Source organism: Zootoca vivipara, chromosome 2, assembly GCF_965207765.1.
Source record: "Zootoca vivipara chromosome 2, rZooViv2.hap1.1, whole genome shotgun sequence".
NCBI classification, from domain to species: domain Eukaryota; kingdom Metazoa; phylum Chordata; class Lepidosauria; order Squamata; family Lacertidae; genus Zootoca; species Zootoca vivipara.
Window position 1 is genome coordinate 34,676,583 of NC_142584.1, and position 27,415 is coordinate 34,703,997.

A 27,415-nucleotide genomic window follows, 5' to 3' on the forward strand; every position below is an offset into this window, starting at 1 on the left:
TGTGATGAACCATATTGTGAAATGCACTTCAGAACCGGACCTTCACGAATTCAAAATCACAGCTCAAGTAGAGCTCTAGTGAGGGCACAGCTTGCTAAAAGTGGGCAAAAGGTAAACTGCAAGAGAAAGGGGCATGTTTGTCATTCGTTTTGCTGCTCAGTATTTCTGAGCTAGTCGTGGAAAGGTCTTTGCAGTCTCACTTGCTTATATCACGTGCCAAGTTTTGCTGGGTTCATAAAGGACAAAGAGCACTGAGCTGGGCAGAAGGAAGGAACAATTTTCTGAGCAAGGGATTAGTCATCTCTTCAGACATAAAAATGGCATGGCTTTCCAGTTTCCATTTTACTTGCAAGTATATACCAGAGATGTGGTGTGCTTTACAAAGCTGTGAGTGAAATTAAAAGCTTTTATACATATGTACCGGTATACACTTGTTTGAGAAAGAATCAAAATTCAAATTGTACCCCTTTGAGAATCATTAACAACTTGGGCTTTCTTTAATTAATTTTGACAGTCTTATGACGGTGTTTAAATTTGCTTTGGCAACTCTGAATAAAAATTCAGATAGATACCCTGCAGCAATGGCTACATAGCACCTGAAATGCTGGGCCATATCTGCAGCAATATCAAATATAAAAAGGGGTGCAGATGGCAGCCCTCAGGCCAATTTCTACCTAGATAGGATGAAAACCATGAACTACCATGTTCCCTCATCTTATGTATGCCATAATGAGTTGTTCCACCTTGCCTCTTAATTTTTGAAGAGGAAGGCTCACAGAGAAATTTTGCAGGTAAAGGGCCATAGTTCAGTGGCAGAGCAGCGCATGCTCTGTGTGCCAGAGATCCCAAGCTCAGTCCCCAGCACCTGAAGATTGCCGAGATTGACCCCTTCCTGAAACCCTGGAGAGCCTCTGCCAATCAGTGTTGACAATATACCGGTAGGTCAGTGGTCTGAGTTGGTGCAAGGTAGCTTCCTATATATGCCTATGTACAACCCATTTCACATTTTACGCTAAAGGTATAGGGGGTGCGCATCCTGAATAGATCAGGATGTGTGCTCTTGATGTTTATCGGGGCAGTTAAACGTGATCACATTTTCAATTCCACTTGTGCCTACAAAAGCTTTGGAGCAGTCTTACTGCTTCTTTCTCAATAGGTGCATGTCTCATAGTTTCCTGCTAAAATCCTGTCAAGTGTCAATTTCCCCTCCCCTGCCCCCTTCTGTTGTGCTATAGCAACAGAATGCCCATCCAATGATCCAACAGCATAATAAAGTAGAATGATGTCTGGATGGTTCAACATAATCGCACCACTGATGCACTATTTTTGCATCAATGACATGCTGCAGAATGTACCCATTTAAAAAGATGTGGAGGGGCCCGTAGTGGAAGTCCTGTTTTCCTCACATTGTGCACAAATTGTCCATTCTGATAAGTGCTTGAACTGGCTCTCAGTCTCTGCAGAGCTCAGTACACCCATTGCACTGCCACCAATTATCGGGGAAAGCGCTGTCCAATGCCTGCACTGCAATCCCACCCTTGTGTCTACACCAAGCCACCAGCCCTGTGAGGTTCTAAAGAGATAAGGAGGGAAAAGGAAGGAAGTGTGAACACAGCATACAATCCCTTGCCCACTGAATATCCCCTGGTGTGCCTTAGCCCTGGGGACAGGCGTGCCAGCTTGGCCCCGCAACCGTGGGTGCCCAGGGCTGTGGGTGCCATGCAGCGTGCATGGCCCTGACACTGAAATCTGTGGATGCCCAGCCCCTTCATGGGGAATTTTGTGGGTGCTCAGACACCCAAGGCTCCAGGGAGTTGGCACCATGTGTGTATATATATATATATATATATATATATATATATATATATATATATATAATCATACTAGATTGAAAGTCATGTATGTTTGTAAGAGGCACCATTTGTGAATATTAAAGTAGATGCGTACATCAGCAGAAAGCTGTGTAAAGCAGTAACTGATTTTGTGCTTTCACAATCTGTGCTGGCTGGTTTTGGGAATGGCATAACTTGACTCTGCCCCTTGATTGCCACATGTGCATAATATGCATCTCAGCTGCTGGGTACTTGAGGCTTGACAGCAATACTCTCACCCATGGCATGGACCTTCAATGATTAAAAGAGAGACAGGAGCACTGTTTTAGTAATCAGAAGGAGCAGTCACCACCACCTCTCTTTTTTAAAGACCATGATAAGGTATAGAATAGATTAACCCCCTGGCTGCTCCGCACAATGAGTAGCTAAAACGAATAAAGTGCCCTACCTCTGTATGTTCTGGCTGTGTATACAAAGCCCCAAATCCTTTTGCTTCAATAAAAACAAACAAACAAACAAACCTGTTCATCATGCATCAATAAATATTGCTAGAGCTAGTATGAAAAAAGAAAAAGAGAAAAAATAGTTGCACCATATGTTCTTAGCATGCACTGCTTCTTAACCACCAAAATCTTGAATGAATTCAAGAAGGGCAAATTTCCTCTCCCGTTCTGAAACAGAGACCCTGAGAAATCCTAGAATTGCAAAATGAACAGCACAAATGCTTGGACGAGAGCTGGAAAATGAGTACTAATCAGTGTCAGTAAACGACAATCAGTGGTATGCAAGGAGAAGCCAACAAAGGTATTGAATAAATAAAGGAGCCCATCTTCTTAAGAGCCAAGGATGTGGTGAAGCAACAAGGGAGGTGGATCCCCACAACTGGAAGGTTTCTGACCCAATGGTAGAGGGTCTTACCCACTGAAAGGTCAGAAGTCAAGAACAGAGCAAGGATGTCGAAACCAGACTGGCTGTTCAGCCACAAGAAAGGAAATGACTCATGTAGGAAGCTGATAGGTGATCCATGTGAATTGGTTAGATTTCATAATCCTAAAGTCTCCAGGCAAACATGACCAAGCACGGTGGCTTTTGTTTATTGGCTGAAAAATGTAACTATGCTATCAACTCATCAAGAGATGCAGTTACTTGAAACAAGGGCACAGTGTTTTCCACGGCAGAGAATGGGTGCTTTTTAGTGGAGGGATTGGAAGAGAGAGAAGTGATGTGTGGAAAGAGAGGAGAAGAGAGCTGACCTTTAATATGTTGTGGTCAATTCCAGCTGCAAACTCAGGCTGTTCTAGTCCATGTGACTTTACAAAACTAGGCCACAGGAATTTCTTCTTTCTCGCTAAAGGGAAAACATAAAGCTCTTTCTCTGGATAACAGCTAGTGGCCACTCCCAGATTAAAAGAAGCCTTCCCTCACTGCCTTGCCTGCTCTCTTCCTATGATTTCAAGGATAAAGCTTGATTCTTTGAAAGCAAACAGAATCTCGTATGTCGAGGGTGTCTAGATTGGAGCAAGCTAAATTCTTAAAGATAGACGAAAAATGCCCAAACAACAAATCACAGGTTGGATTTTGCAAGCTGAAGCAAAAATAAATCAGAAGCTGAACTGAGGTCTGGCAGACTTGCAGAGTTTGTGGCTCAGGTGCCAACCTAATTTTAAACTTCCTTCCCAACAATTAAAATATTTCTGCAAGGTGAGCTTTCATGGCAAGTCCTAGAAGCGGTTTTCATCCACTATATGCTCCTCCCCTGCTACATCAACCCACACATTTAAATTTCCCAATTTAGAAATGCCTAAATTAGGGAGGATCAATGGTTCCCGGTATTTTCCAAGTACTAGCATTGTGGAAGAAGAATTGCCCAACATGTCTTGCAAAGGAAGATTGTCACTCTTCCATTGTTCTCCTATGGAATCACATATTAGGTCTGATATAGACTGCAGACAATGCATAAGGTGGGGCATGGGAGAAAGTCTACGACGACAAATAAAGAAAAGTCTTATCCCTTGCCCTCATACTTAATAAATGTTCTCAGGAGATTTGACAGTCCAATTTCTCTCCTGATGAGTGAAAGGCAGCTCTCAGTAAAAATGTTATTTTATTTGTTCCCTTCAGAGTTTGAGTTATTGCCATAATCAGTGAAGATTTCCCCACTGACACAAAAGCTCTTTTAGCAAGGCCTTATAGGCTTGGCCATTGGGTTTATTCTACATTTGGCCTCAAGGATTAGGTGAAAATTAGTGCTTTCTTTCTTTTTATTGCGTTTAATGTACACTAAGCATTCTGCCTCTAACAGCAGTTAACTAGGACTCAAAGCCCAACTAACTTGTTTCTTGAGCTGGACATTATTATTAGAATTTCAATCAACACAATAATCAAGACAGGAAAATGTATTTTTATTAGAAACAATAAAATGGGATAAATGTATAATGATTGCTCAACTTCTGGCAATTTAACTGGCCAAGACAGGCTTCTGCAGGCTCCTTGCCAGAGTGATGAGTAAGATGGCATTGGCACAGTGGTAATACTTTCTTCACCAAGCCATGGACAGTTAATGTAAAACATAAAGCTAACTTCATATCAAAATATTCCTCATTAATCTGAATAGAGGTTTCATTCATCTTTGGCATCTAGCGGCCTACTGTGTTGCAAGGGGCAACTGTTGTGGTTGGCAAGGTCCAGCTGTTCTGATTGACTATTTTTAGTGAGGAAATCCATCAAGAAAAACAAGCAGTTGTTAATTTTGCAATCACTTTTTTATTTTTTTGCATCATTTAGCAGTTGTTTCAGATTCCATATCAGTAGCAATTGTTGCACAATAATGAATTATGAAGGGATCATTGTCAAACAGTGGGGAGGCAACAGCTGGAGTTCTTCAGGGTATGGCTCCAGAACTGTCTCTGCTTAGTGTTCTTGGTATGCATCCAGATGGCATTGTTGCCCATATCTGCTTAAGCACTGTAGCGCTAAACCAGAAGTAGGGGAGAAGGTACCTCCAAAGAAAAAAAGAGGTCCCGACTAATGGGGGTGGGGTTAGTTATGTTACAATGTCAGCTTGGAATGTTGCATTTAGCCTGCTGCCATCTAGTGTAGCACAGTCCCCGTGTGGTTTGTGGTTGCCAGGCATGCCAAATATGAATATATGAAACTGCTTTATATAGTGAGTTAGACCTTTGGTCCATCTATCCCTGGATTTACTGTAAGCAGCAAGTGGCTGTCCAAAATCAGCTCCCCGGCATCTTTTTCAACCCTGTTACATTATATGCCTGTGTTGGAGATGCCAGAGACCCTGTACTTGCAAAGCCTGTTTTCTACCAATGAGCTACAGACTCTTTGGCTTGATACTTGCAAAGCCCTCTATTTGGAAGAACTATTGTTTAAATAACCCAATAATGCACTGAGCAGATTTTCAAGTTGTCACAAAATGTGCATGGGCTATGAGCAACTTTGAGGAGGAATCTGGGACCCACCAATTACACCGATAACCTAAAGGGTTAGATGAATGAAGTGAAGCAAGAATTTTACAGTGCTATGTCTAGCAGAAAAAGTAAACGTCACAAGCAGAGCCTCTGAATAGGTAGTAGAGCTGTTGAGAACCAAAGTGGAAGTGGATATATGCTAAGCGAGATGAAGGAAGCAGCTCACCCCAAATCCTTCATGAGTCAGAATCAGAAGGAAACTTGCTAGCCTTTTATACCATTCTTGGTTTCATTATACCCAATATTTACTGATGTAAAAATTCAGGAAAACAGTGGCCCATGGTGGTCATATTTTCAAATGTGCTGATTTCGGAAGACTTTTGTAAATATCCAAATACCTGGAATAGCCTCCTTCACCCACATTATCAAGGTTATGAATCATAATCCTCAAGAGACTAGGTCAGGCATCCCCAAACTGCAGCCCTCCAGATGTTTTGGCCTACATCTCCCATGATCCCTTGCTAACAGGACAAGTGGTCAGGGATGATGGGAATTGTAGTCCAAAACATCTGGAGGGCCGAAGTTTGTGGATACCTGGACTAGGTTCTTAGGACACTTCTTCTGGTGGCCATCTGTGGTATGTTATTCCTGTACCCTACTCAACGCGGGTGGCGCTGTGGATTAAACCACAGAGCCTAGGGCTTGCCGATCAGATGGTAAGCGGTTCAAATCCCCATGATGGGGTGAACTCCCGTTGCTCGGTCCCAGCTCCTGCCAACCTAGCAGTTTGAAAGCACATCAAAGTGCAAGTAGATAAATAGGTACCGGTACAGCGGGAAGGTAAACGGTGTTTCCGTGCGCTGCTCTGGTTCGCCAGAAGCGGCTTTGTCATGCTGGCCACATGACCTGGAAGCTGTACGCCAGCTCCCTTGGCCAATAACGCAAGATTAGCACCGCAACCCCAGAGTCGGTCACGACTGGACCTAATGGTCATATTTACCTTTTACTTAACAATTATGTGCTCTGTGCTTTGAAACACTGGCAAGGAATTTATCCATGTCCTTTTAAATACATCCTAGGCCATTTGGCCATGCTGTATACTTCCAAGGTAAAGGTAAAGGGACCCCTGACCATTAGGCCCAGTCGCGACCGACTCTGGGGTTGTGGCGCTCATCTCGCGTTATTGATTGACCAAGGTACACTTGCAAGACCTCTACATAAATCAGACCCAGTTCCCAGTTCCTTGCTTGGCAAAATCAGGTGTGGATTAATGTATCCGGAAGAGTGGAAGTCCTCCTCCATAAAAATCCTGCTACAATTTAGTTGCTGACTACCAAAAAGCATAGTTACGCCTGTCCACTGTAATGTGACCCAGCCTTCAGAGAATCAGAGTTGTGATTACCACTCCAGGGATTAATGAATAAATACAGCTGATCAGTTTCACAGTAACAGTCATTATTCTTCCTGCAATGAACAGGGTTCTATTATTGGTATATGCCAAACCAATCTTTATTTGCCAGTCTAATAGATAACCCGGCTTTCAGATCACATATTACTTTATTATTAGGATTCTCCTAGTTTTTCAGAACTAATTGTCTCTTGCAACATAATTAAACTGGAATACTGTGAGTTCAGACTGTACAATAATTCAGGAGAATTCCTGTGACTAAGTATCTTTGCAAGAACAAATTCCAAATTCTGTTAATAGAGGATTGTTCACTGCATGGTTCAAAGGCTCGACTGCTCTGAGTTGGTCCCATGTCAGGAAATACATACTGGATCTGATTTATGTACAGGTTTTAAAAGTGGACAGATGATGCTAGTGTTTTGCAAGCTAGTGGCTACACAGTTTATTTATGTTTATCAGAAGAATTTATAAACTGCCTAAACAATCCCTGAGTGGTATACACACAGTCATTTTAAACAATTATTAACATATAAATAAAACTAGCAAAATTTAAGAGCAGGTATACACAACTTGTTTTCATGTCCAGATAATGAATGGCTCTATCAGTTCTCAGGTATTGGTTTGCTGACAATCTATAGGACATGTCCAAGATGTACTAATGAGAAAGGCAGAGTGGTGCAGTGGTTACAGGGTTGGACTAGGACCAGGAAGACCCAAGTTCAAATCCCCACTTAGCCATGAAGCTCCAGTGCCACCCTGAACCAGTCAGCATCTGTCAGCTTAGCCTACTTCACAGCAAATATTAACAGTGGAGGAAAGAGTGATAGCACACCACACAAAACTCATCTGAGGAACAGTGGGATACAAATGAAATAATCCTTGATGAAAGTCTCCACATGATTTAGTTGTGATTGCTGCATCTCAGGGGGTTGAACTTGATGACCCTTGGGATCCTTTCCAATTCTGCAATTCTATGATTCTATGTGATGGTGGTTCCATTTTGTTGAGTTCCACATTATAGGTCAATGCAAACTGGCTCTGTCTAGTTTTATTGTACATGTATTATGGACTGCCACCAAGCCAAGACCTGAGTGGTCATAACAGGCACCCCCAAACTGTGGTCCTCCAGATGTTTTGGCCTACAACTCCCATGATCCCTAGCTAACAGGAAGATGGGAATTGTAGTCCAAAACATCTGGAGGGCTGGAGTTTGGGGATGCCTGGGTTATAATGAAAAAATAAATAGCAAAGCACCCTGACTAGATGCAGTTGCACTAGAATGCACTCAAATGATGCATGCTCAGAACAGCAGCTCACATAGGGGCAAGCTCATTTGAGAGCTGATAGATCTTACTCCTATGTACATGAATGCCTTGTCTCTTAGAAGTTCAAGAAACACAGCACTAGAATTTTAGGAGCCTCTCTCCTCCCCTTCAGAGAGCCATTCATTTCGCTGGAGAGTTACTGTAGTTTCTGGCTCTGCAAATAGTTGTGAGATCATAGTGCACTCTTTGCCAAAGTGTGTGATAAATCTGTGGCTGTATTACAACATGCTCTCTTCTGCTAACCAGCAGACTTCTGAGCATCCAAAAACACTCAGGAAATGAAGTCTAGTGAGAAAAAACTATCTACATCGCCTTCTGTCTGTGTCAGTCTGATGAATAATGGCCACTAATATAAATTTCCAACCAACAAAATAAAAATTCCTTGCATTGCTAATAAGCTGGAGAGAAAAACAGGCCATTGATTCATTGGCTACTGGTCTCATAACAACTCAAAATGAAGAGCTCTGCTACCATTTGGGCAAAGATGTTGGCGTTGCCCCTAGCAACCACCTGGGCCTTCACACAGTCTTGTTTGCTATAGCCATGTGGGATTTATTTCTAGGAAACTTCATAGGTCACATACAGTTCAGGGCAGCTAACATTGATAGCCTGGACCCTTACTCACAGCAGAAGAGAAATATGAGCACTTTGCTGACCATTGTGGAATTTTGCAAGTACCTCGCTGAGATGAAAAAGATTCCTATTTCCTGTATGGAGACCTAACTTCACTTTAGCCTTTGGTCCAATTTTATTGCTGAACAAACAAGACGTAAAGTCAGCAGGCATAGAGATGTAGAGCTTCTTTCACCTACATTGGCTGTCCTGGACATTCATCTGACCTCTAAGGCCCCATCTGCACTATACATTCAAAACAGTATCATACTACTTTAAACAACCATTGCTTCCTGCAAAGAATCCTGGGAAGTGTTAAAGGTTCTGATAATTGTTAGGCGACCCTATTCTGCAAACTACAGTTCCCAGAAGTCTTTGGAGTAAGCCATGACTGTTTAAAGTTCTATGAGGTTACTTGTGGTTAAGTAATTTCCTCAGTACGTATTATATCCAAATGCATGTAGGTGAACCACAATGGCCTCTCTTTATTTCCACAAACAGGAAGCAAACATGCATTTAAAACTCCATAGGTAGCCTCTGCCTGGGGTGCAATTTGCAGCAGTAACAGGTAGTGAAAATATTAAGTTGCCCTTCATCTCTGCTTGCCACTGCAAATCACCCACATTGTTTTTCCTTAGGAGGGAGAGAGGGAGGCCACCAGTGTTCAGTTGCACAATGTGGAGTCAGGCCAAGACACCCTGACATCTGCTCTGGTTCCTTTGTACCTGCCAATTTATATTCTCCCAACTTTTTTAAAAAAGCTTATGCCAGTTGACTCCGTAGCGTGCAAGCCATTTTCAGTTTCAAATAACACATGCTCATTTAATTAACTTCACGATTTCCAGTCCCTACATCTCCAGAGTGAGGAGATCCATTTGACAAGCTCCTAGTCCTCAGAGTTGCAGAGAAACTTTAAAACAAGTACACAGTTTATACTGAAAGTTTAGGGTTGCTTCTCATGAGTTTGATTCTTGTTCCCATGTGGTGGAAAACATAATATAAAAAGTACCTCACACTGCAACCTATGAAGCTGCCCCATAAAACCATGAGAAGTCACAGTAGTGATTCCACCAGTTACTACCACCAGCACTCTCACTTCCTAGTCTTTAGTCCATCTCCCTTCCCCCACATAGTCTTCCTCTGCTTTGAAGCCTAAGCCTTCCAAGACTAGCAGTGTATGGGGGCTGGGGGGGGGAGAGAGAACTACAATTTTAAAACACTAATTGGTTCACATTCAAACTGTAATCTGGAATAAATTATGGAGAGATACAGCAGCAGAATATACATGTGCCTTAAAAAAACTGGTCTAAGGATTTAGTTTGTAATGCTAACCCCCACTTACCTAGAAGTAGGTCCCACTGAATTCAATGCAATGTAATTCTGAGCAGACCTGGCCAAAGTTTTCAGACTTCATATGCCTATTTCCCACATCAGCTTTTGCTGCCAGTGCTTTCCCTATTTCCCTACAGCAGGCAACTTTGATCTTTCCAGAGCAGTTAACCACACAGCTGATTTTTTAAAAAATAGGAACAACCCAGGCTCTCTCTCTCTCTGTATGCAGCAAGAGAGCCCAGGTGATGGATGCAAAGCCCCTGAAGAAACATTTCCCCCCTCTGCTCACCTGTGTTCGATGTCTTCCTCATGGTGCTCTTGTCCCAGCTGTTACATAGGAAGCCAGCAAAGTTTCTTCAAGCTACTCCGGCAAATAATCCCCAGGGTGATCTGCGTCTGCTTTATAATCCTTTTGTTCCAGCAGGCAGGGCTCCGCAGGGAAAGTGTACTCCTCCTACGTGTTACATGCATATACAGACACAGTTGCAGCTGAGGAGGGAGCCCACAGCACTCCCATTAATTAGAACACACCTTTTCTAATCTGATGCGCAGTCGTGGGGTTGTTCCAACTAGGCTAAAGCTGAAGGAGGCGGCTAGCGGAAGAGCTCAGCTGCTGCGGCAGCACTTTAACCTTTTCCCCTCTGTGAGCAAATCAGGCTTGGTGCATGTCCCTGCCCACTCCAGGCCTCGGAGATTCCCTGCAGGTTTAACCTGTGTGCTCTGGGGGAGGTATTCTGACTCCCCACCCACTCGGTCCCCACACCCACCCACTGGCTTTTTCTCTGTGTGTGCCCTGCTCCCTGCTCCTCCCCATAGCTCAGGTCAGAGTTAGGTCTAGAGGCAAGCAGGCACTAGTTCAAAGAACACCAGGCTGTTTACGGTAAACACAAAGCTCCTCTTTTCCCCTCTGAAAGGAGAGACTTGCACAAGGCTGCTGGTTATGTAAGCACCTTGGTTCAAATCCTGTAGTGTAGACTTAGGAGACTACGTGTCTGTAGGCAGCCAGTCATTGTTTGGAGGGAACTGGGCATGCCAGGCAGCTACTTTAGGCATTGTACACACTATACCTTGAAGGCACCTTTGAAGCACTGTTCTTTCCCTCCAAGAACTCTGTAGTTTACCCCTCACAGAAATACAGTTCCCAGCAACACTTAACAAGCAACCAAACCCAGAATTCTTTGAGGGGGAAATGTGTTTTGAGTGTGCTTTAAAGTTATAGTGTGTCCACAACCTTAGTTTCCACATAACACCACTAATATTTTATTTAAAGGAGGCTTGGGTGCCTGAGCACCTTGTGTGACATCTGATCTTTTTTAGATTTTGTGGGTGTGTTGGGGGGGCAGGGAAAACACCTGCAGTAAATTGCAAGTAATTGGCAATCAGGAAAACAAGAGTGAAGAGATGGGAAAACATTAAAATATATAAAATCAGCCTACTGGGAGGGTTTTTCTCCTTATGCATTCATGCATGCCAATTTCTGGCTGCTAGAATTATATGGTAAAACCAGGATTAGAAAAAAGGGCTGCACTATTTTATTTTATTTTATTTTACTTTACTTTTATACAGGCATGCCTCAGGGATATTGCGGGTTCAGTTCCAGACCACGGCAATAAAAAACAAGTATCACAATAAAGCAAGTCACACACATTTTAGACTTAAAAAAATCCATTGAAAAGGGATGCACATATCATTCATATTCATTTTCATAATAAAAATAACTTGAATGTAGTCAGGCGATTTACTCAGGAGCATCCACCCCACATCTCTAAGAGGAGCAACTCTGGCATTGATTTTAGACCAGAAGAACAGGAATCTGTGTAGAGGACAATCACTATTAAGAAGGTACAACTGTCTCACCCTGGAAGATACAACCCACAAAACCTTCTGTATCTTTAGTAGGCCTGTAGAATGGGAAATTTCAGCACATGGACCATGTCACTCAGGGATAAGAAAAGCTGCTGCTCCTGTAATTCTCTCTTCTGCCCAACTAAGAAAAGCACACAAGCCCTGTCCTTATGAGAAGATGCACGGAATCAATTGGTGCAGCAGAATCCCAGCACAGTAAGGGAAAGGTAAAGAACCCCTGAACAGTTAAGTCCAGTCAAAGGCGACTATGGGTGCTCATCTTGCTTCATGCGAGGGAGCCAGCGTTTGTCCACAGACAGCTTTCTGGGTCGTGGCCAGCATGACTATACTGTTTCTGGTGCAACGGAACACCGTAACGGAAACCAAAGTGCACAGAAACACTGTTTACCTTCCCACCGCTGTGGTACATATTTATCTGCTTGCACTGGTGTGCTTTCGAACTGCTAGGTTGGCAGGAGCTGGGACAGAGCAACAGGCATCGTGCAGATTTGAACTGCCGACTTTCTGATCAGTTTAGACCACAGCGCCACCTGCTCACTTTGCAGCACAGTATGGCAAAGGTGGCCAGTTACCTGCTACTAAAGGACTAGAAACCTCTTTTGAGGTCAGCTGTTGGCAGATTAAGCCACCAGTGGCTACTAGCTGGTTATTGTTCTCCCTCCACTGAATACCATTTTCTGGGAATGACAAGTGAGGAGAGCACACCTTTACTACAGGCACCTGGTTGGTGACTGTGAAAACAGGATGCTGGATGAGGTGGGGCCCTTTTGGCCTGATCCAGCAGAGCTGTTCTGAAGTTCAGTGCCCCTTAAAGAGAAGGTTTTAATTTCTCCCATTCTGAGTAATTTAAGTTACAGATTTGTTTATTTTTAAGGTGGTGCCATTTAGAACAGTATAAAATCCAGTCTGAATTCTGTACGTGACTACTCAAGAGGTGAAGAATCAGGCTTCCCTCTCATACACCTCAAATAACATCCCAAGGGTTTGTCCCCCTTTCACTTTAAAAACTGGGACTCTTTCTAATTGCAATGGATTAGTTCTTATTACTGCTAATCTAGGCCAGAGACCCTGGCACACTTTCCCCCTTCCTGGGGCTGAAGCAAAAAATGCAATAGTTTAGGAATATAAAAAAAAATCAGAGGCCACATGACAAAGATCATTTTCGTTGGGCTGCCTGGATGGCAGAATTGTCAAGAGGCTCAGCACTTTTGCCTAAGAGGACAAGTTAATGTTTAATATAATACAGATCCCACCAGCCTCAGATAGGCAAGTCATTTTAGGACTTTTTTTTCCACCTGGCTGTTTCATAAGATGAGAGAGGAAATTCACAGAGTTTCTTAAGAAAGCTTTTTTTTTGTGAGGGGTGGTGTTCAAAGCAATTGCAGCAAGCAAGGTGTAGCGTGGGGTGGGTGGGCAGAGGGGTGGTGAGCCCGGGTGCAAAATTCTGATAGAGCCACTACCAAGTGCTCCCATGACAGGCTCCCTCAACGTGGTTGAGCTTCTGCCACCTTCTGGAGCTGCAAGAAGGCAAGCTGGGCCGGCCCAGGCCCTGGCCTTTGGAGCTGGGGTGGCACCTTCCTACCCCAAACCCTGGAGTAGCTTTGCAATAGTCTTTTTTTTCCTTTTAACAAGTCAAAATGTGAATGTTTAAACAGAGGGAAAAGGCCAGTGACCCTTATAACATGGAGCATATGGCTGACATGCAATTTACAGGACTGAAGAACATCACCACTGAAGAACATGCTGTGACTTCTCTTTAAATATTATACGTATATTCAAACTTGTGTGTGTGTGTGCGTGTGCGTGTGTTTGTGTTTGCATGTTGTGATTACAAATCACAAGGCTCATCCTCCTGGTGTTTGGTTGCCTATTACAAATATTTAATAAACCACTCTTCAGCTTGAGGGCTCCCTGAACAGCATTTCACCGTTGAAAAACAATGGCAATCAGATTTGAATACATTAAACACATGCTCTTCAATATGAAACTGCTGGGGAATATTTTTTTTCCAGAGTTTTGGACTGTAGCATCATGAAGACATGGATGACACACAACTCTTGTCTCTCATTTCACAGGGATACTTCTGTGGTCCTGAACATCTGATTTGGAGGTGGTTCTGGGATGGGTGAGGATTAACCAATTTAGGCTGAATCTAGGTAAAACAGAGGTACAAAGGAACATGGGGAACTGCCTTATACAGTACTGAGTCAGACCATGGGTCCATTTAGCACTATATTGTCCACACTGGCTGGCAATGGCTCTCTAGGGTTTCAGGTGGGGTGTGTCTTCTGGGCCTATCTGGGCCTATCTGGAGATAACGGGTTGAAACTGGGACCTTTTGCAGCACAGTCTACCAATGATCTACGACCCTTCTCTAAAGAGCCAGAGATTACTTCCTCCTTATCTGGATTGAGTTTCAGGATGAATCAAGATTCAGCACTTTACCTTCTCTGCACTGTGTGTGGGGGGGGGGAAGCCTGCAGCTCTCCCAATTCTACCAGAATTCACACCATAACATCCAAATGCTGCCCTTAACATTCAGATTTAATCCCATGTCTGCCCCAACCTGTTTGTACTCTTCCAGGTTCCACTTCATCTTTCCAGGTTCAGGTTCTGCCTAGGCTCCTCTATTCTGGCTCTTTCCTTCCGACATTCAAAATAAACATTTTGTTTTCCAGTGAACATACTGTTATGTGTGTGAACATACTGTTATGTGTGTGCCAGACCCCTAAAATCCTAGCAAGTGTTAAAAGCCAGGTTAGCTTCCTGATGAGGTAATCACCTGGGTGATGGGTCATTAAGAGAACAATGGAAAGGAGGTTGTTTGTCAGATGAAGAATGGGTGGGACCCCATCCTCCAGCTTTTAGAATAGAGCAGAGTTTGCTGTGATGTGACCTATCATAGAAGCTGGATGCAAAAGCTGCAGGCTGCAAAGACAGAGAGAGCCATGGCTGATTTCTGCTTGAATCCAAGGCTATGGCTTTGGAAGAAACAAAACCCTTTGGGTTTTTTACTGCTGTGAACCACTCCATCATAGGCTCAGGTTGTATATATGTGTAAATAAACCATATTTCATGAAGACACCACAGTCTCTGCTGTGCCTCATTTCCAAAGGAAACATAAAGTGCCTGGAATCTCACACCGCTCAGAGATGGGGTGGCATGCAACAATGCCAACAAATATAAAACAAAAGAAATCATACAAAGCACAGATCCCACAAAGACTTTCAATTTGTTTCAGCCCAAGGTGTCTTTCTGTAAATGTTCCTGGATCACCGGCAGGCGAAAGCCATGTTGCTCCCAGGCATTTTGAAATAAAAAAATGCATTGTAACTCTTAACAAATTGGCCTATTGTGCAGCTCAAACGAAGTAAGTCACATTATCTCTTGATTTCTTCATGAACTGCAAAAGCCAAATATTTAGCTTTCTCCCTGCTTTCCCCTCACATTTGTGCCTGCTTGCTGTGATACATGCAGGAGTTTCAGAAAGGACTCGGCAGAATTGTCATGTGTTCTATCAAAGGTGGAAGAGCAGAGTTAGGAATCTTCCAGAGATACTCAAAGGGGAACAGCTGGATGTCCTCGCTCGCCCCTCATTAAAGAGAGGCAGGAGAAGAAGAATGAAGGGCAGATGAATGGGGAGGATAAGCAGGGGGCAAAGGAGCAACAGGTCAGCACTTCAGGGCCCTTAGCTGCCAAGCAACTTTCATCATATGTGGGAAATGGCTTTGCTGATGGATGTGAAGATGGAAAACAGAGTGATGGGGCTGTAAATCATCCACATCCCTCTCTCCAGTGCTGTGTTTGTTTTACTTCTGGGCCTGCCAGCTCCATTCCAGCACACACAATACCTTTTTCTTCCATGGTTACATGGCTGGAGGGTGCTTAGAAAGTTTTCCACCCAGCTTATTTCCTTGTCAGGCTCACTTTGGCAGATGAGCAGGATGAAAGGAGAGCTGCCAAAGCAAACAGTAGGCAGTGCTGTGCCATCCAGCCCACTGGCACCTAGAATATCAAGTGGAAGAGGATGCAGATAGGATAAAGAAGTTACAAAGACAGGAGATGCCAGCTGCAGTACTCCAAAGCAGGCTTCACCTCTAAATGGCTTGGACTGCCACTCCCTGGTGATGATGGCACATCTGTGGGACACCGGGTTGGCAAAGTCTTCTCTATGGGGCCTCTCCCAGCCACAGCTGGTGGGCGATGCCATCTGCAGCCTTGGGAATGGATGGATGGGCAACGGACTTGCCCTGTGTAGTTTGGTAAAGCCAGAAGGCCTGTTGTGGTCCTGAATCAGCAGAAAGGGGCCTCAGCTAATTAAATCAGCCTTAAAGTATTTCTTAGCGAGCCAGTGAAGCTCAAGCACAGATGGCTCTATTAGAGAGTTCAAATTAATTTTGTATCCTGGGGTATGTTGCCACAAAGCCTTTGAGCAGATGCCAGTCATGCTGATTTGCTACCAACCCCTTCAAGTAAGCAGCTCTCCAACTGGAATGATGGTGATGACACAGATGCAACTTCAAGCCATCTCTGTGCGGCTGGTTGTACATATGAGTATGTTTTGCCTTGCCATTCAAGAGACAGAACTCATTCTTCTATGGAGTCAGTCCTAAAATTGGGGGTGGGGTGGTTGTGTGTGTTTTCAGTCTTTTTAAAATGATTTTCTGATCAGATTTGCAAGCTGCAAGCATCTCAGCTTGGAAAGGGGAACTGCGTTGTCCACTGGTTCTGGCAAACTGCAGGGGACTGGGTAGAGGACTAATCAGTCCATGCAATGTATTACATGTAAATGCAGTGTGGATGCCATGAGGGAAGGTCAGCAAGTCCCAGCCTTTGCTAATTTGGTGCCTTACAGATGTCTTGCACTGCAACCCCCGTGGGCCCCAGCCAGCATGACCAATGTTCAGGGATTGTGGGATTTGTGGCTCAAATATCTGGGTGACACCAGGAGACAGCTGTAGCCACTCTAGGGGTTGCCATAACCTTGCATGGAGACACATGGGTGTGTATTTTTCAGCGCCATCAGTTTTTCAGGAAAATCAGAACAAAGTATTATTAAAGGCTGAAGGAAGCAGAGGAAGCAGCAAACATAATGTGGACTATTCTTTTCTTGCAGAAGGTTCCCTCCTAGGGCTTGTAGTCCAAAACATTTGGAGGGCACCAGGCTGCCCCAAATCTTTCCAGCAGCAGTACAACATATGGCGGCTTGTGTCTCAGGCCAGTCAAGAAGATGGCACCTTTAATTTTCTGCCTCTACACCCAACAGCTCCAAACAGATTTCTCTCCCTGCCAGCCAACTGCTTCCAAAGAACCAGGGAAGTCCTCTGCCTGCTTTTTTCAAGTTTTGTTGTGGGTGCACTCTGCTGCATGGAGACAGTGTTGCTCTGACAGATGCGTGCATGGATGGCTCCTGATGGGGAAATAGCCTCAGAACTTGGACGCGTTTCAGGAGGAGCTCATGGAACCGCCTTCCCTCCAGCAGCTGCAGAAACAGACTGGCGTGGAATTTCCTTCCCATCGCCAACTGCCACTCATTCCTTTGATCTGAGGGAGAACAAACTGCCATCCTCTCAGAAAGCCACAAGGCGTGTTTTTATTTTATTAAAAAAGATTGCATGCCCTTTGGAATCTTTCGGGGTTTCGTTGATTCAGTGAGGCCCAGGAAGGGAATGAGATTTACCTGAGCTAGCGAGTGCCTTCTGCATATAGGTTGATGCACACAAGCACACACAACAGGCAAGTGGGGGGGACGACGACAACTGGTTAGGGGAATAGAAAAGTGGCCCCCAGAAAATGGATGTTCTGTTTGCTGTAGCCTTGCTTCAAGAGGCAGGTTGGGGCCACAAGGTTCTGAATCCATTGCCCATAGCCTTAAATCTGTGGGCTTCAAATCCTGGTTCTGAATAAGGTAGCTTCCAGCTGACCTGTATCTATCTCTGGTCAGCTGCACCCCCCGCCCCCCGCCCCACTTCAAAAGACAGGCTGAGGTGATGAGGGTGATCTGAAACAGCCTTCCTCAATCTGGTGTCTCTCCAGATCAGCCCAAGACCATCAGCCTAAGCCAGCATAGGAAATGGTCAGGGATGCTTCAGCGGTGATCCCTGCATTGCAGGGGCTTGGACTAGTTGACCCTTTGGATTCCTTCCAACTTACAGTTCTATGATTCTATGGCAGCTGTAGTTAGGGCTGGACTTAGGGCTCATTGACAATTCTGCTTTTCCCCAGGAAAACTCAATGTTTACTGCTGAATTGGAGCAATTTTCAATTGTGTTTTCACTGGATTGACGTTTGCTCTGATTTAGTCCTAAATGTTTTCTAGGGGACATTGGTGTGGATCAGCCCATAGGGTTGTGTGGGGTTTTGGGGTGTTGTTACTCTACTGCTGTGCCTGATTCCCATGGCTTAGCCTTTGTGATCACGCATATCAAGTGCAAGTCACCTGTTGTTTGGACATCAATGCTGCCTTTTAAGTCTTCTGGGAGATTTTCTAATAGGTGAAACTTGGGGTCTCAAATTTCAGAGATGCCCTGTGTGCTGCTGCCTCTCACCTTCCATTCTACATGATAGTTGCACCATCCCTTGTGGCGTCCCCAAGGCTCTGTGCCCAGTGCAACCAAACCGGTTGCGCTTCCCAAAATCTGCCTATGCTCTAAGTTATCTGTTCTGTATAGCACATAGCAGCTTGTGGGTCTAAACATTAAATTGGATGGGGAACATCCTTCAGCCTGTGGGCTACATTCCCTTCTGGGACATCTTGGGGGGAGGGAGGGGGTAACATGTCAGTTTGGGGTGGGGATAGAGGCAAATGTTGCTGAAGCAATGAATGTGAATTTTACCTTTGTACACAGGCTAGTCTCCACACACACCTCTCTCTGTCCTCCATTCAGACAAGCAAGAGGCATTACTACAGTTCAAGGGCACATTCTATTCTGATCCTGACAAAAAGACTAAAGGGGCTTGTGAAACAGAGTTGGTGATAGGGGGATGGGCTGTGACCTGCAGAGAGAGTCCCTAGAGCCAGACAGAGAGTCCTGCAAGTTCCTCACACCCGCATTAAAAAGAAGTAGCATTAGTCTGCCATGCAAATCCGATTTGGCTTTCCACTTCCTTTTTTTTATCCACCTCCCTCCCATTTCCCAGCATTGTTAGCTCTTATTAATTTTTTTAAAAAAAATTATTATTTTTTTATATTATCAGGCCAAGACTCCCCAAGTTGGCTAACAAAAACCAGTGTTTGAAAACCACAGCAAAATGCTGCATAAAATAAACAGCCAAAACCACTTAATTAAAATGCAAACATTACAATAAATGAAAGCCAGCGGAATAAAACATAGCAGAATAATATTTAAAGGGAAAAAATCAATAAATAAGCAGTTTGTCATAATTCAGCAAAAGAGCCTGAAACAAAACTAACCAGCCAACAAACAAACACCCTCTTGAATTTAGGAAACCAACAACAACAAAGCTATCTGAAATGAAACCACCTTGGCCCAGCATCAGAAGCTAAACTAAGAGGGAGAGCAAGGGGAATTTTCCCCAGGAAAGCAATGGAGGTTGGAATTCATTGAAAAAGAAAAGAAATTGTTGATTTGTGCCTGACTGCACTAGATGGTATTTTTGCCTGTTTAGCATTGAAACTAAGTTGGTTAGAACGTGGTGCTGATAATACCAAAGCCATCAGGTTCGATCCCTATATGGGACAGCTGCAGAGTCATTCATTGCAAGGGGTTGCACTAGATCAGCCATCCCCAAACTGCGGCCCTCCAGATGTTTTGGCCTACAATTCCCATGATCCCTAGCTAACAGGACCAGTGGTCAGGGAAGATGGGAATTGTAGTCCAAAACATCTGGAGGGCCGAAGTTTGGGGATGCCTGCACTAGATGCTCCATAGGGTTCCTTCCAACTCTACAAATCTATGATTTCTATGAAACCTCCTTTTGGGACCCCAGCTGAGGTCTAAAGGCGAGCAACAAATGTTTTGCAAACTACATTGGGACCTGACCTCTTTTTTAAAAAAAGAAGAAGCAGTGGACTCATAAATACAGTATCTAGTCTCAGCCACACTCAAAGTTTGCTTTGGCAAGCAGGCTATACCCAAAGACTGGCAGCTACCGTACAAATCATTGCTCTTGCTCCCAAAGATCCAGTTGCAGTGAAATCTGGGCACATCGATGTGCCTTGCAGAGAGGGTGTAGCAGACAAATGGAGCCTAATTAGAGAGTGATTTGTATATTGCAGAGTAGGAAGCAGACAGCTTAATGAAGGGGGTCTGGAATGCTTGCCTAAGGTGAACAAGCAGTTACAGGGCTGGGAGGTTGATGCACAGAGTTAATAGCACTGCTGCCCTCCTCTCCCCATTTAACCCTTCTTTCTAGAGCTCATTCTGCAAATCTATCAGCGGCGGATGTATGGGGTTATGAACTGATCATTGCAGCACACAGAATGCATGTCTGTTTTGAAACGGCCTGCGCCGAGACATTTTCCTGTTCCATTATCACTGTGGGTGTGTCCACACTTAACTGTGAAATAAATCCGCACAGTGGACTTAATACATGATGGTCCCATCCTTTTTAAAATAACAAAGAGCCCTGTGTTGAGTGAGTGTCCATCATCACAGCCAGACTCAGATAACTCATGATGTGGGAGGGAGGGATGCTATTCATAAGGAAAGCTCAAGCCACCTGAGAAACCTGCTTTGTTATCAGACATTATTTAGGAATAAACACAGAAGGTACAAATAAGAGTTATTCTGCTTTCACTACATTTATCTGATAATTATTTATCTGAGTCTGCCCAATAATACATATTAACGAAGTAAGTGTCTGACCAAACTCTGGGAGGCAGTGGAAGACAGGAGTGCCTGGCGTGCTCTGGTCCCATGGGGTCACGAAGAGTCAGACACGACTAAACAACTGAACAACAACAACAACAACAACAACAAGTAAGAAACCCTACTGAATTCAGTAAGGCTTACTAAAAGTGTGTATATGACTGCAATCTAAGTGAATCTGCAGACATGTTTCACTTTAGTAGCTGCTTATGTCAAATCTGTTCTTTTACTATATCAGCTAGTTTTAGACGATGGCTTGGTTCATATGGTAAGTCAAACTATGATGTCCCCCCCGAGTCCTTTTTGCTTCCATGCTGTGTTGAGCTAAGCCAAAGTTTGACTCAATGTGGCATCCACATCTGGGATCAGCTACAAACTTTGGCTACAGCTTGTGGATAGTGCAGAGAGAGCTTAACCATGAGCCGCTAGGCAAGCCAGCATGTGTACTAGGTTCTAAAGATAGGAGAGTGTCCTATCTGGATACTGTATGTGAATATCACCTACATGGGCATAGTCTCCTGCCTTAATAAGAATAATTTTATTATTTTTACCCCGCCCATCAGGCTGGATTTCCCCAGCCACTCTGGGTGGCTTATAGCACATATAAAAACATAGCAATGCAGGATGACTTGGATGAGCTATTTCCCTCCCAGGGCCCTTAACCCTGTATGGTTCTCATGTGTAACAGCAAGGTATTTGGGGGGAAAACAGAGGGGATACCTCTCCAAACTCCATGAGCCCTCCTCTAACTTTTGGCAGTTCTCAGCCATGCCATGGTTAGGGTTTCTTTCCAAGAATTTAGAATTCTCAAGATAAGACAGATCAAAGGAAAAATCTGGGGGCAAAGAACAAAGAGGGCAAGCAGATCTGCAATCTCAGCCTCACAGGGAGGATGCAGGCAGTGCCAGGCTTGCCATGTTGATGGATATGTCAGGGAGGTACTGACTGGCAATTCACCTGCAAGAACAAGGGGGCAATAGCCTGGAATTTAATAAAACCTCCGCACTCTGCATAAATCACCTCCCACCAGAGGCATGATTTAAGGGATGTTTAGACAGCCCTGACTTGTCTTTAATCACAGTGGGAGAGGCAGGTGTACTAAGATTTAATGGGCAGGGGGGGAATGTGATCCTGCCTTCTCTTTGCATTCCTGAAGCCTTCTTGGCATCACATTGCAGGTGACACACGTAGAAAGCCATTGAGTACTTATACGGATGCACTGAGCAGGCAACATACAGCCTGCAGGCTACACCAACATCCCTGTCACTTTTGAGTGGAGCCCATGTTACTGTTAGAAGAGTTTTAAAAAACCCACAACAGCTTGTGACACGAACGTAGGAATCTACCTTATGTTGAGTCAGGGCTTCAGGCATGGTTCAGCCACGTTGACCCAACTTGGGACCTTCTCGTGCACAGCAGATGTTCTGCACTGAACTACAGACTCTTCCTCTGCTCAATCTGCTTATGAGCTGCCTAGAGACTTTTGCTTGCCCAGGATCCTGTTTCAGGCTGGCCCAGGGAGGCTCTTCCCTTGTTTAGGTTCTTATCATCCACGCTATAGTTTGTTTCAAATGTTTGTGGTGTGTGTTGAACCGTCTTGAACTATTCCCTATGTATATTGCCTTGAGACAGCGGTTTCAAAGCTGATAAATTAATTGTAACACTACTACTAAATAATTACCTGTATATAGCATCCTTGAAACAGCTGGCAATAGCCCTCCATTTGCTCTTTTGAGCAGAGGCCATGTTATTGCTGGAATGTTTAAATGCACACATCTTGTGATTTATAGCATCCCCTGAAGAAAGGAATTATTACTACATGGTCATTAAGTGTATAAAGGTAAAGGTAAAGGGACCCCTGACCATTAGATCCAGTCGTGACCGACTCTGGGGTTGCGCGCTCATCTCGCATTATTGGCCGAGGGAGCCGGCGTATAGCTTCCAGGTCATGTGGCCAGCATGACAAAGCCGCTTCTGGCAAACCAGAGCAGCACATGGAAACGCCGTTTACCTTCCCGCTGTAGTGGTTCCTATTTATCTACTTGCATTTTGACGTGCTTTCGAACTGCTAGGTTGGCAGGAGCTGGGACCAAGCAACGGGAGCTCACTCCGTCACAGGGATTCGAACCGCCAACCTTCTGATCAGCAAGCCCTAGGCTCAGTGGTTTAACCACAGCGCCACCTGGGTCCCTCATTAAGTGTATAATAACTGTAATGAGAATTCTGATCACATGGAGAAACTTGGGGTGGCATTCTTATAGGACAGTGTGTTGCATGAGTCAGCCTTTAACTAACACTGCAGGTGAAGAAAGGGAACACTTTAGGGCTGTAATATGAATTCGTTGGATGGATCCAGAGCATATTGTTGATGCTGGAGGAATCAGAGCAAGCAGCAAAACAGCTGCAAATGTGCAAGTAATGTGTGGTCTCCTGAAAAGCAAAGTGTCCTAGAGCCTCGAGTGAGACACCTGTAAAAGGAATGGGAACAAAGCGTATTCACAAGCAGCTAGGCATCTCATGTCATAAGACTCCAACTGTTCTTTAATTCGAAGTCAATTTGTAAAAAAAAATGGAAATTCAATAAACATTATATGGTGGGGGGAGAGAAAGGGGACTCCTACTATGTCTCTGTATCATGGACAGCCCCTGTTCTCTGCTGCTTGTCCTTAATAAATCTCTGTCCCTATTTTTTCCCCTTTTGTGTTATTTGATAGATTCATTTAAAAAATGCTACAATGCACATAGGTGAGTGTGCTAGAGAGTAGCATTTTCTTTTCTCACTCTACCTCAAGAACTGTTATCCAGATGCTAAAACTGCTGAGTGTACAGCCAGATCCAGTGTGAGATTAGAACATTGTATTAAACCCTGTTTTATTTTTGTACAAGCTACACATGTTCATGATCACTTTACTGGAGGGCATGTTTCAGAAGCTAGTGCAGAGGACAGACCAAATGAAGTAAATGAATTGCACCATAAGGGGGAGAGTGGGTTGAGAGAGTGGCTCTCCAGGGGATCTCTCCCAGCCCTACCTGGAGCTGGAGGAGCGCAGGATTGAAGTTGAGATCTTTTTGCTCTTCCTCTTAGCCAAAGGCCTTCCCCATCCTTCAGCAAAGGATGCAGTCTCAGGGTCTGTGAAGGAAACAACCTGCAGGTTTGACTGAAAGACTTGAGAGAGCTGGACTTTATAAGCTTTTGGAGAGCGGTTGGGTTTTTAAAGCTGTGCACAACATATATAATGGCACTTAAAAGTTTCAAAACACCAATGAGCCTCCAGTGACATTCTTTTCAAAATGAAACCCAACCCAGGTAAGCACTGTGCTTCCAGAACTTCCAACCACTCAGAGAAGTGGGTTAAGCAAGACACTATAAATACACAAGGTAGGTATGATCTCCCCCATCCCATCCCACACATTAATTTTGTAGCAGGTCCTGAGCAAAGATATAGAAATGTAGTGTAGCTCTTAGAAAATGAGCAAATCTAGTTGAAACAATCCTTAGGATGGGGTCCTTTTTACCTAGGTACAAGTAAAGCTAATTTTACAAGAAAAGGATCCCTCTCCTCTCCAACTGACAATTACATTAGGAAGAAAATTCCTAGGGAAACATTGCCCTCTTGTGTCCAGCATTAAGGTTGCAACACATTCATTTCATATACAGTGGTACCTCGGTTTATGAACACAATTGGTTCCGGAAGTCTGTTCATAAACTGAAGCGTTCATAAACTGATGCGAACTTTCCCATTGAAAGTAATGGAAAGTGGATTAATCCGTTCCAGACGGTTCGCAGAGTAACCGTTCATAAACTGAAGCGAACTTTCCCATTGAAAGTAATGGAAAGTGGATTAATCCGTTCCAGACGGGTCCGCGGAGTACTTAAACTGAAGCGTTCATAAACTGAAACATGGGTGTAATTGGTTCCGGAAGTCTGTTCATAAACTGAAGCGTTCATAAACTGAAGCGAACTTTCCCATTAAAAGTAATGGAAAGTGAATTAATCCGTTCCGGATGGGTCTGCGGTGTTCATAAACCGAAAATTCATAAACCGAGGTGTTCATAAACCGAGGTTCCACTGTATTACAATGGGAATTTTCATTTGCAAGCACTACAAAGACAATCGGTACAGTTCACAAGCTAGTGCACAATGCCACAAGCCCAGAAACTATGGTATTACCAGAACCTTGGTGATTTTTTTGCACATTATAGAAGAAAACTGACTTGAGACTAATTTAGGAGATCCCATTGTGAAAAAACTATTTATAATGAATTATCAATAGTCATACATACATGTTAACATGGCTGCACTCTAGTGGGCAAATGTTATTTTGCTTTTCCTAAAGGGACAAATTTCTTAACCATTATGAAGCCATGCCTGAGTTAAAACTTTTATATCCCATCCCTAAGCTAGAAACCTCATTGGATAAAGCTACCCAGTTCCTACCCTCATTTTATCTGTTTGCCTCCTGCACAGCTGAAGGGATGCTCCCTTACTTCTTTTGTGGCAGGGCACATGTGGCTTTAACAGCTGCATGGCAGACAGAAATTCAACAGGTGAAACTTTTCCCACCACTCAATGGTGCTGGGGAATAAGAATACTGGGGAAATGGCCAACAAACCCAACAACAAGCATTATGAGTATCCTTCCTGGGTTGCCTTGCTTTTCATGCCTATGAATGTGTTGCAGACCTGGAGTGTATAAACATGAGGTAAAACATGTGTAAACATGAGGTAAAACAGGTGAGTTTTTACCTCAGGATTCACATGACAGTCCTCAGAGAGAGTCTACCTCTCAGTTGCCACCCATAGAAACCTATCCCACAGTTCTGAGGGAAAGGTAGGGTGACCTTAATGAAAACTATGCCTGACTTCCCCAACTTTAGCCAAATCCTGTCTTCGAAAACAGTAGATAGTGGTGCAATCCCAAAAGGGGAGCCAGGCCTGCACTGTCCCACTGCAATTCAGGCTAACTGCAAGGCACACAACACTGTAGGTCAGGTTCTGTCACCTTAGGCCAGGCATCCCCAAACTTCGGCCCTCCAGATGTTTTGGACTACAATTCCCATCATCCCTGACCACTGGTCCTGTTAGCTAGGGACCATGGGAGTTGTAGGCCAAAACATCTGGAGGGCCGCAGTTTGGGGATGCCTGCCTTAGGCCATTGCTTCCCAAAATTCTTACACTGGGGGTCCACTTGGCTCTTACTTCTGACAGGATTTTCTTTGAGAGTACTTAATAACCACAAGAGGAACGCTCCCCATGGCTTTCTGTGTTCCGTTTACCTCCTTTATGGGCTGGTAATCCCACTCTGTAACTGCGTTGGGAGCAATAAAAGGATCTAACCACATCATCATCCTTTCATTTGCACACAGAATTTCCACAAGAAAGAATTATTCACCCTTAACAGATATTGGCTGGAATGAGGCAATTCCAGGGCAGCTAACCATGCAGAGAAGCAGCGGGCAGCCTCTTTTCTCAAGACCTGCTTTGAAGCCACTGAACTATTTTATCCCTTATTCAATTTGTTTTTCATGGCACAGTAGCAATCCTCCTGCAGCCCATGGCTTGGGGATCATGGCCGTGGCAGACAAAGGGGTTAAATCTCCTTTCTCTGAAAATAAGCACTGTGGCTCTATTATAGAAGAAATAAATGAGAGGGATGGTGCCTGAGCCGGATAAAATATGAAGCAATAACCTGCTGTTCCGGTCGGTTAATCAGCGCCTGGAAAGCTGAGGGGACTAAGTGCAGATGGCATTTACTGGCCATTTCCTTGAGCTGCCCAAATATTAAAGCTATTAGACAAAACTGACACACAGAATTCCCAAGTTCAACCCCCCCCCTTTTTAAAGCTGTGGCAGAGTTAAGGAAGAGATGCTATCTAATTTAAGGAAACACCCTTCTCTTGGTTTTACTTTTTTCCCTCCTCAACACTGGGGAAGAGACTTTTCCCAGGTACAAGAGTGAGTGCCCACTATACTTGGAGGGGCTCCAATGCTTTTCTCTTGACTCGCTATAGAACAATTTATGAAATACAGCCTATTATCTGATAATGTCCACACAGGCTCCTGATAAAAAGGATTCCACAAATTTCCTGGGTGCATTTCTTATTGCTTGTCTAGAGATATGTGTGGCTTTATGTTATTTTTGCTGTCACAATCTCTCCCATTCTCAGCCGTGCTGAAAATTCTCCTTACAGAATTCCCAGGGTTCCCCAAGGAAAGGAATTAATGACTGTAATAGCTTCCTGTAGTGTGGAAGATAATATACTATTTGTTTTCTTTACAGGCTTTCAACAACCATGCTGTGTATTCTTTCCTCGGTTACAGGCGTAAAACGTCTTTACCTGTTTCTCTAGACCAACCAGATTCACCGAAAATTGTCAAGCTTTTCAAAATCCACCTGTTCACTCCCCTTCAATTTACCCTCTCTCAACAAAACATTCTTTCAACTTTTGCTCATATTATGAACCAGTTCCTGGTTGTCCAACAAGATAGCATCCTGCACCCACTGAGTAACATTTTACGCAAACTTCTGAGAGGTTTTGATGATTAAGTGGTATAATAAATCCTGTTAAGCAACCAAACAAATGATCCACTGACTATCACTGAATAGGTCTGATAGATGGGAGGGCTTGGGCTACTAGCTGAGCACTGCATCACTGCTAGACCTGAGCTTCAGCCGAGACTCATCAATGCTATAACAACAACAACAACAACAACAACAACAACAACAACTTATTATTATTATTATTATTATTATTATTATTATTATTATTATTATTATTATTAC

General features: G+C 43.9%; 1 protein-coding gene and 1 long non-coding RNA gene across 4 annotated transcripts in view; one reads left to right on the forward strand and one right to left on the reverse strand.

Moving 5' to 3' along the window:
* The window catches only part of SEPTIN9 (septin 9), a 219,895-nt gene extending 209,321 nt beyond the window's left edge, over positions 1-10,574 (reverse strand). The window contains exon 1 of the mRNA XM_035104583.3: positions 10,224-10,574. Within this exon, the coding sequence (XP_034960474.1) occupies positions 10,224-10,245 (22 nt within the window). The 5' untranslated portion in view covers positions 10,246-10,574. The remainder of the gene's footprint in view (positions 1-10,223) is intronic.
* Positions 1-27,200, forward strand: part of LOC132591747 (uncharacterized) — a 55,967-nt gene extending 28,767 nt beyond the window's left edge. For all 3 annotated transcript variants that reach the window (XR_015948054.1, XR_015948056.1, XR_015948055.1), the window contains one exon: positions 26,912-27,200. This is a non-coding gene — a long non-coding RNA (uncharacterized LOC132591747). The remainder of the gene's footprint in view (positions 1-26,911) is intronic.
* Positions 27,201-27,415: the final 215 nt, after the last annotated feature.